This window comes from Pithys albifrons, chromosome 1 (genome assembly GCF_047495875.1).
Source record: "Pithys albifrons albifrons isolate INPA30051 chromosome 1, PitAlb_v1, whole genome shotgun sequence".
NCBI lineage: Eukaryota > Metazoa > Chordata > Aves > Passeriformes > Thamnophilidae > Pithys > Pithys albifrons.
The window spans coordinates 12,471,033-12,486,251 of record NC_092458.1 but is presented as its reverse complement, the minus strand read 5'-3'; the positions used below and the strand labels follow the sequence as shown (position 1 = coordinate 12,486,251).

At 42.8% G+C, this 15,219-nt stretch overlaps 1 protein-coding gene across 1 annotated transcript in view; it reads left to right on the top strand.

Moving 5' to 3' along the window:
* The window catches only part of CLCN4 (chloride voltage-gated channel 4), a 40,957-nt gene that overhangs the window by 1,390 nt on the left and 24,348 nt on the right, over positions 1-15,219 (top strand). The window contains exons 2-4 of the mRNA XM_071563331.1: positions 9,616-9,767; positions 10,099-10,198; positions 14,899-15,086. Of these exons, the coding sequence (XP_071419432.1) occupies positions 9,624-9,767; positions 10,099-10,198; positions 14,899-15,086 (432 nt within the window). The 5' untranslated portion in view covers positions 9,616-9,623. The remainder of the gene's footprint in view (positions 1-9,615; positions 9,768-10,098; positions 10,199-14,898; positions 15,087-15,219) is intronic.

The following is a 15,219-nucleotide window of genomic DNA, read 5'->3' as shown; positions in this document are numbered from 1 at the left end:
GAAAGTAGTTACTGAATTATTGAAATGAAGAAGGAAAGAACAATGGTTGTTCGAAATGGAAATGAAAAATAAATTTCAATTTTATTTTTCTCCAGCAGAACTTCTGTTTTTTCAAAACTGAGCCTCTAAAGTAATGGAAATGCAGACCTGTTGCTGCATAAGGTGATGATGAAGGTTGTATCGGCACCTGTGCTGCGTTTCTTCTTGATTCCCTCTAGAATCAAGGCTGACTCAGTTCCCTCCAGCACTGAGCTGTTGCTCACCAGGCACACCAAGGCTTGGCTCTTTGTCCATGTGATGAGCACAGAAGGGCTGCCACACTTGGATATTCTGCAAGTGTGATGGTTTTCGCCTGTGCTCCAGATCATGTCTGAATGCCCTAAGGAAATACGTTCCAGGCAGTGGTTCTCCTGGTCTCTCGATTTGTGTCACATCTTTTGTGCAACAAGAGAAGGCACCAGCCTAATGCTGGGGCAACTGTAAGGACTTAAGTCCTTTAAGAGTTACTTCATATGAAAGGATGACCCTGGAGACATCCCCAGCTGGAGGTGCTCTGCCCGGCAGCACTGAGGTTCTGTGCTGGGGCTCAGCCCCTGTGGGCATCAGGGCCTGCCTTGTAAGGGTTGTAGGTTTTCAAAGGTAGTTGCTGGTGGCTTTTCAGCAGAGACTGGAGGAGAAGGAGATGGGGAGCATTTGCCCTGGAATTGAGTCCTTCCTATCTACCTGGAGCAAAAGGGATCTCTGGAGTGCCATAATCTCATGGGTCTGGGAGCTGCTTCATCATGAAGCTGTTGTTTTTTGGCCTGGAGGGCAAAGTGAGCAGGATCACAACCGTAGCCCAGTGCTAGTGCAGAGGGAAGTGGGGAGGCTCCTGACACCCACGTCACCCATAGCTCAGGGCCATATTGCATCCCTTGGTGGTCAGCGTTGTGTTGCAGGAAACCCTCTCCAGTCTGAACGGCTCTTAGCTCAGCATGGTGCACAACCCTCCAACAGTGGCATAGTGCCCATAGATAGGTACCAGTCTTTTTCCAATTTGCTTTTGCCATCACTCTGCAGCTTGCTGGGTGCCCAAGAGGTGTGTGTGTTAATTTTTCCATTTAGTCAAATGGAATCGGGCTGTAGAGTAGGAGTCTAATTCATTTGTGTGTGTGTGTGCATACATACACACCAGGTGTTTGGCTTTCTCAGCTCACTTCATCTCTAGTCCAGCAGAACCAAAAAAGTCACACACGATTGTTAATGCCAAAAGAGAAACTCTGGCAGGGTTATTGTAGGCTGCTATTCCTAAAACACTTGTAACAATTTGCTCTTAAGCATCACCCGAAGGAAAAGGTTTCCCCAACTTGCAGGAGCGTGAGCTTCCTCTGGGCAGGACGAAGTAACTTGTCTGTAGCTGTGCAGCCCATCACCATCAAACACAGCAGTAAAAAACAGTGGCCTGCCAACAGGAAAACATTACCCTCCATCTGTGTGAAAATTACTCACTGCCTCCACTCAAGTCAGGAGAAGTGATATGGTAGAACAGATTAATGGCTTTTCTAATGCAGGTTTATCAGTTTTATTTCAAGCTGGAGGCTTAAAAGGTTTTTTAGGGAGAGGTGAGTTTCATGCCATTTAATACCCCATTTAAGGAGAGAACTGTTTAGGACTAACTATATACCAGGGCATTTCCCCTCTGACAGTGCTTCTGACTATTCTCTATGAATGTATTTGCTTTGGTTTTTTGCAGTCCAAAGCCTGTTTTTCCCCTTGAATCTTACAATTTTCTGAATGAGAAGGCAAAGAGCAGCACTGGAAAACCAAATGTGGTGCTGCAAAATTCAGCCATGTGTGGCATGGGGAGGAAAACTGCGTAGCAGCCCTGACCCTACAGCTGTGGCTTTAAAGCTCTGTGGCAGTAAAACCAGTTGATTTAGAAGAGAAATTCCTTTCTTTTTTTGTGACAGAGGACTCGAGAGAACCCGATAGAAAGCATACATGCTGCTACACTGTTAGTCTGATTTCCAGTCTGTCCTGTCTCCTGAAATTTAGTTTCTTACTCCAGAAACTGAAGGCTTTCAGAGTTTTACCTGATCAAATTTTGTTTCCTTCAAGTAAAGGTGTGTGGGGTTGATAGCAGCCCATGGGGCTCATCTGCCCAACCTGCTGGGCTGTTAGCAGAGGGGCATCCTTTAACAGAAATGTTTCAGCTCAGTTTGAAAGCTGCAGATGGATGTTGCAGAGTCAGCAATGCTTCCCTCCTGCTTTTGCCATAGCCCCAACATCTGCACTAACAACTAAATTTATTGGAGGTACCTTTAAGACTTGCTGGAAAGAGAGATGTGAGTTTAACATTTTTCTTAATACATAGCCAGCTTTGGCAAAAATTCCACTGGAGCTTGTGAGGGAAAAGCTGGGATTTTTTTTCCCCTTCTCTTTCTGACATAACTCAGCAGCTGAATGAATTTTGCTCAGACTTTCCAAGAAAACTCAAATGGGGAGCAGGCACATGATATTTCATACTGGAAAGAATTGGTTTCTAAAAGGGGACTCATCATGGGAAAGAGCAGGGAGCCAGATGCTGGGGTGAGGGTTGCTCCTCAGAGGAAGAAAATGCCTCTCAGGAGAAGAAAAGGAAAATCAGGCTGTCATGGAAGAGTGGGGAAGCCCTGACAGTTGATTATCAGCTCCTGGGGTGCACTGGTGCACTCCAAGTACCCCTGTGCTCCTTTCGCCTATGCTGCTGGACAGCACTGTTATCTCCTCTGTGCTCACCCCATTAGCATGTGTGGTGGCTGAGGAGGGGCAGCTGAAGGCTGTGGTTTGGTCTGGAGTAGTCTTCTGTTCCTCACTTTTCTGCCATTTATCCCAAATATTCCCTCCCACCATTCCTTCTCTCCCAGGCCCTCCCCCCAGTGATCTGGCACACTGTGTTTTTTGAGCTCGGCTGTGGCTTCGTAATTTTTTCCGTAGAGGTTACTCAGGGTAAAGTTGCACATCAAAGATGTGACTGTATTTAGCTTGCCCAGACTATCGTAGCAGGAAACTCCCTAATAAGTGGTGGTGGGACCATAACAGTAAAATGCTGCAATATTTTACTCTACTGTTTCCCATACTGCAGCCTGCCTGTGCTAGTGTGGTGGGAGACTGAGGGTTTGCAGGGCTATTTACTTGTATGTGGACTAATTAGTCCTTGAATTGTAAGAGGGGCATTTTAATATCCTATCTTCCCTCTGTATTTTCCCAATTTAATCATTCCTTGCTTTTTATGTGCCATGTTTCCAAAAAAGTCTGTAAGTGGGTTCAGCATTTTCTGATTTTTTTCCAGGAGCCTGAACTAGATTGCTCTGATTCAAGGCCATTTTAGTGCCTTTTTAAAACTCTGTCATTAAGACAGAAGGTCAATAACTCAATCTACTTGTTCAGTCTGAAGCTTCTAAGTTTAATAGTCTTAAATTGCCTGTAGATGTTTTTCATCTTATAGAAAATTATCCATTTAACTTTCTAGGGATTCAGCCTGCTTGCTTTTGCTGAAGACATTTTCCTTGTAAAATCAGGACCCAACAGGATCTTACTTCTTGTTTAGAAGAATGTTTCATAACTGTTTACCTGCCTCCTATATCCTGTGTAATGTCATGTTGCTGTTTCTAGATAGTCTTTTTCATGGCAGGTGGATGGAAAGGGAATTAAATCCACAGCTCCTCAGCCTTCCTGGCTCCAGGCTAAGCAGATTTTTGTCTCTAGCTCCTCCCCAAAAGACGTACACCCCTGTAATTTTCATTCATGTCTTTCATGGTGACCCTGTTAATAATCTTGCTTGCTGCTTCCTCAGCTTTCAGGCTGAGGCCAGGAGGTACTGAAGTCCTGTGGTGTAACCGTGCTCAGCTCTAGGAACTTTCTCCTGCAGCTTTATCCTCTCACAGCTCTCTCTGAACGCTGACCCTTCCAACCCAAACTGTTCTATGGTCTGTGGTTCAGCTCACTCTGCTGGCAGCACTGACGTGCTGTTCAGTTGAAGCCTTAATTCAAACTCTGTGTGGAGAGTGCTCTGCGTCCGTCTCTGTAACTAGGTCTAAATCCCTTGGGATAGGGGATGGATGGATGCTGGCAGAACACTCGGCTCTTGGGATGACGTGCCTTTGATTGACAGGTTACGCTGAGCAGTTAATAGCCATGAGACTGTGGCACCAAGCTTGGCTGTTTTGAGGACTTGGTACTTGGAATAGTCAATGCAAGTATTAAGGGCACAGAGAGTGGCAAACGAACTGTTAGTGCAAAGGGGTCTTGTGATGATTGCCTGTAAAATTACATTGTCAGTTACTGAGAACTACAGAAAATAAATCCCAAAGATTTTCACAGCCCCTGTGCTCCTTCATTCATACAAGAACTGCTGTCATGTCATGCCACATGAGCACTGCTCATCTGACCAATCGCTCATGTCAGTGGTGGATTCAACTCTGATAGAGTCATGATTGAAATGACCTAAAATCACTTCAGAAGTGTTATGTCTGGAGTAGGATCTCCTCTGTTTTATCACCGTATATTGGTACTAGAGCATATAAACCCCCTGACATGTGCCATATTCTCCTTTTGTGGGTTGGCTGCCATGTGACACATTCGGAAGAGATGGGGTAGATGATGCTATGGATGCCCTGAAAAAGTCACTCCAAATGTGAATTTAGGAACTTGCAACTGGCATTTAGGCTTCCGCTTTCTTCTCCCAGTTTCTTGCCAGGTTCAGTTATTACTTATGCTAGAGCAGCAGAGAGGTATGGTTTGCTCCCTGCACACTGTCATGTTTCACAGAGCAACGCCCCCACTGCCATCTTTCAAGGAAAACAGCATACAGATGAAAGCATGTAGGTTAACATCCCTCTACTAGAAACATTTGAAGTGTTGAAGTAATTCAGTAACTGTGATCTGTTGAAAGTAACTTGAAACTTGTTGGAGTTGCATTAAAACTCATACTGCCTGCCTCAGTGAATGTGTCCAATTAAAACAGAAAACAGGATGAGGAGAGCATAGCATGGAACTACCATGTCTAGGAGCAACAGGCCAGGGCCAAGGCTTTTCCTTTGATGACTCTTCAGCTAGTTGTTTTCCATCAGTATACTTTTCAGCCCCTTTGAAGCATGGGATGTTTTGGTCTGTGCTTGCCATGTCAAATACATTTCATACCCGATCAGTCAGTAGCATATTACCTGGAATATCAGTTCACTGACAGAGCTCTTCTTGCAGTGGCTTTTTTATTTGCTTGGTGCTCTAAAGCTGAGAGTTTGTCAGTATTTTCACTGTAAATGTAATTTATCGCTCTTGTATAAAATTTACCTCCCAGTTGCAGTGCATCGTACAGCTGATCTCAGTCACATGGGGAGTTTACTCACTGTGAGACTTGCAGGAAAAAATGTAACCCCAAATACAATACTACTGCCTTTTGGTTTTTTAACAAAAAGTGAGTAAATGCAACAGAAGAGACCTTGTGTCCATGCAGTACCTACTGTGCTTGTTGGTGTGTCCTGGAACCTCAGCAGCTCCCTGGCTTCTGTAGGCTGTTTTCATGAATCTATTCTTTGCTTTGTTTATGTAGGAGGTTTCAATGGTTACATAAAAATTACCTGGCTTCCTACAGTCATAAAGCTTCACAAGCTAATCTTTGAACTGCCTCTTTTGGCCCTCACTCTGCAGCTGCTCTTAAGCATCTCCTCTGGCATTTGCAGGGTAACTCTTTATTTCTGACTTCAGAATACTGGGTGCCAAGCATGTCTAGTTGGGAGATCAGAGTCTTACCATCGAGTTGTCCTGGCCCAAGACTTCTGGAAGATATCTAGGGTTATGTAGTAGCCAGGAGAGCCTCTATCAGGAGTCACAATTCCCAGTCTAGTACTGTGACTTCTCATGAGTTCTGAATCAATCCCTGCCAGGACCTTGCTCCATTTACAAGATCACAGTAGTCTGGCATAAGTCTAAATCCATGGAAATCTGCTAACCAGAACCCTCTGACTTCCAGAGATATGTAGTTCAGTCAGACTCCTTTGTTTTCTAGTTCAGTTTTTAGAAAGAACATGTTTGCAATTATTAAAGCAGAGTGTTGTCACAAATGTTCAGTTACAGATACACTAAGCTAGTCTGTGAAAATGAGAGGTCGTTGTTAGGAGAGGCTCTCTATTGTACTGTAGGGAATAAAATGGCTGATGGAATTCAAAGCTGATAAAGCAAAGCAAAGGGGAAAATGTCCCTAAGAGATTGCAGAATGATGGGCTCCTAACTGGCTGCTGTTTCTCATGGAGTCATAGCAGGCTGCTCAGTGAAAATGTTGGATGTCTGCCCTACGAAAAGCTGGTGGAAAGCCAGAAATTATTAGGATAAGAATGTGGGGACTAAGCAGGAAACATTAACCTTTGCACAAATTATGTTGCATCAGCATCTGAAAAAGTAGTGGAAAGGACAACAAGGATGTCTAAGATATGGATAAACAAAGGGACAAAATACATATTCCAGACAATTCCTCAGCAAGACTCAACACCTTTCAGTGTATATAAGCTCTATCTGAGCATCTAAATCTCTTAGTTGCTCAAGAGTGAGGCGATCCGTTTGTTACTAATTCTGCATGTCATAATATTGCAGTGTTTTCAATTCGTGGTGTTGCAATCATTAGATCAGATGAAGAGACCTACCTCTGACATCTCATGGTGATCAATAAACAGAAATTATCATTTCTGGAAAACAGCCTGTCTCATTCTAATATAAATAATTCATTTCCCCTCCTCAGCTATGAAAGGATTCTAGGTTTTAGTGTCCAGAGTACAGTGCAGATTTCTCATGCTAGATGAGACAAATAACACCACAAAATGTTCATGCTTTTGCCATCATCAGAGTGTATTACTCCAGTACACCTGGCTACAGTTCAAGTTTGGATAAGATCAGTTTGCCCTTAATGTATGTGTACGAATGTATCTGTAACTGAGTTATTAAATTATTATCTGTAAATGGAGTAAGGCTGACAGAACTGGAAGCATCTCTGCAAGATTCTCTAGGAAGGCAAGTCAACTTATCCTGAAATAAACTTTGTAGATTATTACAGATGTTCAGCGAGGTGAGAGAAATAAATGCAAAATTCAGAGAAAGAAATGGATACTTATGGTGCTTAGTGGTAGGACACAAGATGGAAACTCTGTAGTATTCAGTTCAAAAGTGTTCTGGCCAGGTTTTCTTTACTAAAATTGGATTTTGCATAATCTGATATCCCATCTCTGCTTTCAAACGTGTAATACCTGAAGTGAACTTTAAGGCTGACAATCATCCAGTTTGCTGCAATTTCCAGGTACTGGTATGCTACCTAGAGTTCAAAGCTTGTTTGTTTTCTTAGTCTACCATGGCCCTGTGGTCTCTAGCACATTTTTTCTCTCCCTGGATGTGTCTTGTAGCACGTATTTTTAGGGTAGATTCAGGCTGAGATTGTAATTATCCTACATATTTGTGGTCTGGCCTGGTATTATCCATCACAATACTGTCATGTGCTGGGCACTGGCAACGTACTTACAAAGCTATTTTTTATGTGCTATAACTAGCATGTTGGGTAAGTTTCTTGTGGTATGAAGGAAAACTTGCCAGTGCTTTCAATGTAAGAGTTCCCAGAATTTTGCTTATGTAGTGGGTCAGGGCTGCCTCATGCAGGCAACCAGTCTGAGCTACATGTTCTTCACAGGTCCTTCTTTGCTGGATGGAAAGGATATGGTGAAGTAACTGATCTGCAAAATATCACAGTGTTACAAAATAATAGCACAGTCTAATCCTCTTACCTCCTTTCAGCTTCTTCTTCCAGTCCTGGGCTCAAGGCCCCCTTGCAACTTCACCTGCCTGCTGTCAGCCACATCAGCCCGCCTTCAGACGCTCATTTCCCTTAGCAAATGCAGGGGTGGGCTCTCACCTGTTGGGCGAAGCATCCTTGTTCTCAATTGTCACTCCTATTAACTTACGCTTCTTAAATCGCCTGAATCCTTCAGCAGGTTATTTGTGCTCTGCAGCTCCGTGTAGGACACCTGCTCTCTCTCAGTTTCCTTCCCCAGGCTGCGATTCTCTTGCTTGGTTTTCTTTCAGATGAACATGCCATGAGATTACTTGGAGATTGCTTGATTTCCACACTTAAAAGGGCCTCTATAGTATTGCAATGGTAACCTGCTGGTTGCCTGTAAGATAATGCTTTTCTCAGCTGCTTGTGTTCAGCACAGTCTGTGTCATGCAAAAATCCAATGTGGTGGAGTGTAAAAAGCAGACACTGCCAAAGCTGAGTATTCACATATATCACACTGCTGAAGTCCCCACCAGGGCAAAAACATACATGGACACATTTCAAGTAAAACAGTTGAAAATGGGGGGAGTGGGGGAAGGCAGTGAATAAAGGGGGCCGAGCAGAACATCATGGTGTATGGACAGTTGATTAAAAGTTTATCTGACACATTTTTGCCTGTTCCAATTAGAGAATTGGCACTGACAGATTCAAAGATCCAAATTCTTTACTTGTAACATCCCCATTTCTGTATCTGTTGGAGGAAAGTGAGTAGCAGCTATTGGTACTATGCTGGCTCAACAGTGATGAGCAAAAGTTAACTTGTGTCCATTAAGATCCTACAGGCTCTTCAGGGTCTGCTCTGTACAACCCATAAAGTCTGTATCTGGCCCCAATTTTATGTGTTTTCATGGGTTTTTTACATGTAACTCCACAATAACAGATGTTTTTAGGCATGCCATTTCAGGTTACAAACCCTAGGTGTTCTCTGGCAAATTGCATTTCCCAGGTACCTATTTTAGGATGGATGGGATTAACTGCTCTTTAGAGTAACACTTTTTAGAAATGCATGGCCACACCCTTCAGCTGTTCCAGCCCAGGTCCCCCTGCCCATGTGCTGGAGCCCTCATGGACCCAAGGTCTCTATCCAGGCTGGGGAATATGATTGCCACCTCCTCTTGTGAAGATTCAACCAGTAGTTGACCCTGTATCCAAGAGGCACACAGAGTTAATAGTTCTTCAATTAGTATCTGTGGTGAGGTTTGTCATGGTCTTCATGTTTGCTTCATCAGGTCTGTGTTTCAATATATTTTGATTCTGGTTTCCTCTCTTTCCTCCATGATTTTCAATTGACAATGTCCCTGATGAGACAACTTTGCTGGAATAGACATTCCCATGTGTCCTCATCCAGGTTTGCTTCTTACCACCCCCTCCCTTATCATTTGCATTGTGTTTGTGGCCTTGTTCAGGCTTCCTCCTTTGCTGATTATCCTTATTGAATGCTTATTATTGGAAAAGATCCTTGGCCATATATCTTTAAAGGAGTGGGCACTCTCCTGCCACACAGCCTTACAGAAGCCTTTCACTGTCTCTAGAGGCAGCCCCGGTGGTTCTTACATTCCAGACACCAAAATTTCAGATTACCGAATTTAAGTTGCGTGAATCCAACCCTCTGTGCCTAAACTATCTCAATTAATAAAGTCTCATGGCTTGTCCCATTGGGAATGACATCAGCCTTTTCTAGAGCTTGTCTTATTAGACACTACTTTCAGACTTGACTTTTAAAGAAGGTTAACAGTCATTTGTGCATGAATTTATTGACATACTTGTTTTTCCTCTATATCCAGATCCTAATATGGTCAATGCAGGAGACATGAATGGTTCAGGCAACCTGATGGATTTTCTGGATGAGCCTTTCCCTGATGTTGGAACTTATGAAGATTTCCACACCATCGACTGGCTGCGGGAGAAATCGCGTGACACTGATCGCCACCGAAAGGTAGAGGTGTCAGGCTTTGGTGTGTCACAGTCCCTGGGTCACAGCCATTCTGATTGTGAGAAAAACCAGACATTTTCCAAAGTTATTGCTTCCTATCTTGTTGTATGACTTGAGGAGGACTTCTAAAAATATTGATGTGGGATGTCTTGAGTTTGTAAATATAAAAGGACTGCTGGAACTTAATCAGCAGAACATCTCTAAAAATAGTGATTGGGATGGCTGAGAGTAAAGAAATTCCATACACTCTGTGAGTTTAATTATTTTAAACATTGTACTCTAGAACTATGTCAACCTGAATCAGCAACATATCTATATATATGTTTAATTTCAGATTACAAGCAAAAGTAAAGAATCCATATGGGAGTTCATCAAGAGTTTGCTGGATGCCTGGTCAGGATGGGTTGTAATGCTTCTCATAGGACTACTGGCAGGTACAAACGTGTTAGCATTACAGTTATGCCTGGACCATCTCACCCAAGTTGTTGCAGTGCCCTCTGCTTCTCTTTTTACTTCATTGTCTGTCCACTGATGTTTCAAGCTAAAAGTACAGTTTTGCACCCATGCAGTTACAATCCTTAATAAAAATATCCACTTGCAAAGTCTCCTGTTGAGTGCTGACCTAGAAAAAATGTTATTCACCAGTACAGGGATTTTTCTAATGCTTTTTGAAATAGACATCTGAGTGTTTGACACTCAGTGGGCTACTTTGACTTTCTGGATCTTTGATTTACAAAAGTCAATTTTATTGGTAGGATTTTTTTCCTTGTCATCACTTATTTTGCAAGTAGAAAATATGGTGAGGGCAAAATGTTGGTTGTGAACATGCAAAGGAAAGCTTTATAAATTGCTATATCCACTGGGTTATCTTTTTTATATATATGTGAAGACAAAATACAGTTTTAGACTCAGTTTCAGATTTGCTTCCAGGCCTGACAGACATTACATATTTAACAGCCTGCTCAAACTCACATGGAAAACTCATTAATTTCCTCAATTACTCCTGTCTTCTCCTCAGTTTAGCACATCTTCCAGCTTGGAAAGCTGCACTTTTCTTACCAAGCTGAGACAGATGTAATTTTTTATGCTTTTTCAGTGATGTCACGGTGCTCTTGTGTCATGCTGCTTGATAAAAGCACAATGTGAAGTTTCACAGTTTCCAAGGGATGATGGGAATTTCCTGCTTAGCATCTGTCAAGTTAATATGTTTATTACAGTTGTTAGGAGGCTCAGAAGTACCAGTGAAGTTCTTGAGAAAACATTGCTGAAATGACATGTTTGGCAAATAATTTTATTTTCTAGAAAGTTAATTTTTTCCAGAAAAGCTTTGGTGGGAGGGTGAGATGGGAAGACGGTTTGATAGACTGTGTAGTACCAGGGCTGCTGAACCCAGTCTGAAGGCTGGGGTTGGCTTCATCTGGGAAGGAGAATTCTGCTTGCAAATACAGTTAGAGCGAGCCCTTGAGAGCTCTAGTGACCTCAGTAATCCCATGGCTCATACATAGAATGTGGAATACATGCTCATACTCCTATTTTAGTAAAGGTGTCCCAGGAAGTTTGATTCAGTTCTGGTTTGCAATGAAAACTCATGATTCTGAAATCCTAAAGACTGTCAAAAGCCAGAGCTGCTGATTTCAAGTAAGATCTAACTCTGATATATCCAGTATGGGAATGGAGGTTGAGGGTAAACTGCAGCTGAGATCTGTTAGCTACTGCAACCTTTTCAATGACAAGTGTGCAGAACAACATGTTTTACCTCAAAGTGTCAAACCAAATTAGTAATTTTTTACACTGGAACACGGACCTGTGAATCAACTAGAGACCAAAAATTACCTGTGTGCCCATGACCTGTTCTAAGCCCTGCTGAGGTCTGCTCTTGAAATGACACGTGTGCTCTGTGCCTTCAGCATTTTATAGCACCTCAGTCTCAGCAGGGCTCAACACCCCTTTGATGAGTGTGGAGGGGGAATAGCTGATGGACAGACAAAGGTTCTTAACTAGGTTTGAGAGGGAGGAGATGAGGTTGGTGGTGCCATCAAGGAGCATCTTGTGTTGTTTTCCTCTCTGCCTGAAGTATTGCCTGCCATGAGGGTACCCTATATGATCACACAGAGTTGCATGGACCAGCCTGGCTCCTCCGTGGTTCCTCTTCTGCTGCACAAGCAGAAGTTCTCTCTGCTCCGAGGAGAACAGTCTGAATCAGCCACACAGACCTGGGTGAGCTCTTGGGCAGCTGGGTCCAGGCATTACCAGAGACAAGGAGAAAGTGTAGCAAGGAGTGGGAGAGAAAGGGGAAAGTAGCAGCAGCAATACCCAGGGCATGAGGGTCCCTGGAACATCCTGCCATTGCTGCCTCTATGCTGGGGATGGAGAGCAGCAAGATGGGAAGGGACTGACGGGCCAAAGTTTCTCACGTTTCCAAATGTGCTTGGGTGATTTACCCAGGCCAAGGAGTTTAAAGTGAGCTTAGCTAACTTGGAAGCCTAAATCCCATAAATTTTGTCAACTGTACCTTTCAGATTTTGCATTCAAAGGCAGCACCTCCACATTCAACACAAGCCAATGAGGTCAAATGGAGAAATCCTTGTTCTCCAGTGTTCCTGCCATTGGGCAGCTTTGCTCTGTGCATGTGTAGCTGCACTGAGTGGGTAAAACATTGTTCTTTTTTAGAATCATTGCATAAGAAATTGCATATAGTATTTTCCTCCTGATGTGGATCGCAAAGTATTTTGCAAAATGGATTGTTGCAACAGATCAGCTGCATAATTAAATCTTAGATGTGCTGAGGTATCTGTGAGTTTTTATGTTAGAGAACTGAGTGTTCTTCATTATATTCACTGACTTTATTGGGGAAAACTATTTAAAAGCCTGTCTTCCTTTACATCTTCTGCTAGGTAGCATTAATATGCATTGCCTGGTTAAGAGTAATGTAAGCTTTAAAGATTGGGGTAACTACAGAGAATGCCAAAGATCCATCAAGAGATTCAAGAGGCACAGCATTTGGTGCTGATATCCAAGGGATGAGGACACTTTTCTTCCCGAAACTTTCAGAAAATTGGAGAATTTAGAGCTTACTGCAAGACTCAGTAAGCAATGCAATCTGAAGTTACTAGCAACACAATGATTCATCAACATCTAAGAATGTGGTTCATTGTTTCCATAGAAACTTGGGAAAAATGGAAGTAAGTAAGAAAGAGTAAGGCAGGGTCTTCGTGGAAGGACATAATTGGTACAGACACCATCACTCTGTTCTGCAGCCTTTCTTTTCTGTGTAATCCTGTCTAGTGTATCTGTATAGTTCTTCTGATTATTTCTATACAACAAAAATTTTTCACTGCTCACTCTCATGACCATTGTCAGTGTCCTTCTCAAGGGTGTGAGAACTTGTACTTAGGTGTAAGACTCTGTGAACACTTGTGGGGTTTTTTTGTTCTTTGGAATAAAAATCAGTTCCACTTGCTTGAATTGTTTGAAATGTGTTTTTCCTTCCCTCTTTTACAGAAATGCTAAGCAGAAAAATTTAGTTCCAGGTCAAATAAACCAGCTGTGGACCCACCTGAGTGCCCCAGCTGCTAGGAGAAAGGGGAGCAGTCCTCACCCCTGCTTCATGTAATTACATTCTTAGCAGGAGCCACAAAGCTAAAAGTTTTGGAAACAAAACCAAACTAGTTTGAATTTTCCAAAGCTTTTTTTCTGCCACTCCCAGTGTTTTAGTTCTACAGAAATGCACTGATAAATTATGTTCAAATCATTATTGTTTTCCTGAAATCACATTAATGAGTATTTCTAAAACTAATGATGAATTCTGCTTTCCATGGTATATGGAGAGGGGTTTGGAAAACACTAAATGACTCTTCTGTAAGTTGGTGATTTAATTCTTCCCAGAAAGTATGGACACAGGGACAGAATGCGGGTCTGCTTCTCTGTGTTGTGGCTGCTCCCAGTCTCCTCTTCCTGCTGCTCTTGCTTTTGTGGGGCCCCATCTGCTCTCACGGTGCTGCTGCTGAGGCAGGTCATTATTGACAATGAGTAAATGTCCTACAAAATAAGAATTTTTCTTTTTTGTGACTGGCCACAGCAAGTTTGCCCGTGTCTGTTCCTAGTGGCCACCGGGTGTCATCGTAGCTCTATGCAGTTACTCGGGAAAGACTGAAATAGGGGTTGGTTTGATACAGGGAGGATTTGAAGGATAATCGTACTTTGCATGTCCAGATTGCTAATGAATGTACACACACATCGAAAGCCTCATTCTATTAAGTTCATAAGTAAGAATTTGACATTCAAGTTGTCTCTGTAATGAAATCATCCTTCTGAAAGGTTGCTATGTTTGGACCGAAAAGGCTATAGAAAAATATACATATCCTTCTCCTCCACTATCCCTGAAATACACAACGTGGTTTGAGATCTGCAACTTAGTATGTGTATAGAGACCCTGCATAAAGTTCTCCTTATCTCAGCCAGATGGTGCACCTGCCTGGAACAAGCTGCAGGGTCAGGCCTGACATCAGTTATGCCTCCCTACTTGGCCATCAGTCAGTAAGAAAATAGTAATATTTAACATAAAAGCTTGTGAGGAAGCATTGAGGATCAGACAAACTTGTTAATGCCCCCAGTTCTTTGGTATATTTGTATTTATAGAATGATAGAATAGTTTGGGTTGGAAGGAACCTTTAAAGGTCATCTAGTCCAACCCTCCTGCAACGAGCACTTCAACTAGACCAGGTTGCTCAGAGCCCCATCCATCCTGGCCTTGAATATTTTCAGGAATGGGGCATCCACCTCTCTGGGCAGCCTGTTCTAGTGTTTCACCACTTCCACTGCAAAAATTAATTCCTCATATCTACTCTAAACCAACCCTCTTTTAATTGAAAATTATTGCTCCTAGTCCTATTGCAACAGGCCCTGCTAAAAAGTCTGTCATCATCTTTCTAATAAGACCCGCTTAAGTACTGGAAGACTGCAAAAAGGTCTCCCTGGAGCCTTCTCTTCCCAGGCTGAGAATGCTCACATTGCAGCTACTTATACGAATCACTTCTGTTCTCCCCTCCCCCCCTCCATATAAAATGAGATATATTTTCCTTGCAATTTGATATTTTTTAATGCCACCATTTCTTTTTCTGCATTTTTTTCCCAGGCACGTTAGCTGGTGTGATAGATTTAGCTGTGGATTGGATGACAGACCTGAAGGAGGGTGTCTGCCTGTCTGCCTTCTGGTACAGCCATGAGCAGTGCTGCTGGACGTCTAATGAAACTACATTCGATGACAGGGACAAATGTCCCCAGTGGCAGAAATGGTCTGAACTTCTTGTAAACCAGTCTGAGGTACGGGAGACCTGATTAGCTTGGGGTCACAGCAGGCCAGCAATGCCCTTTTTATACTTGCTGATGTTCCCTCCAGAGAGTCTCTCTGAAAGAGAAAGTAATGAACTGAGCACGCCGCAAAAAAAAGCCATTT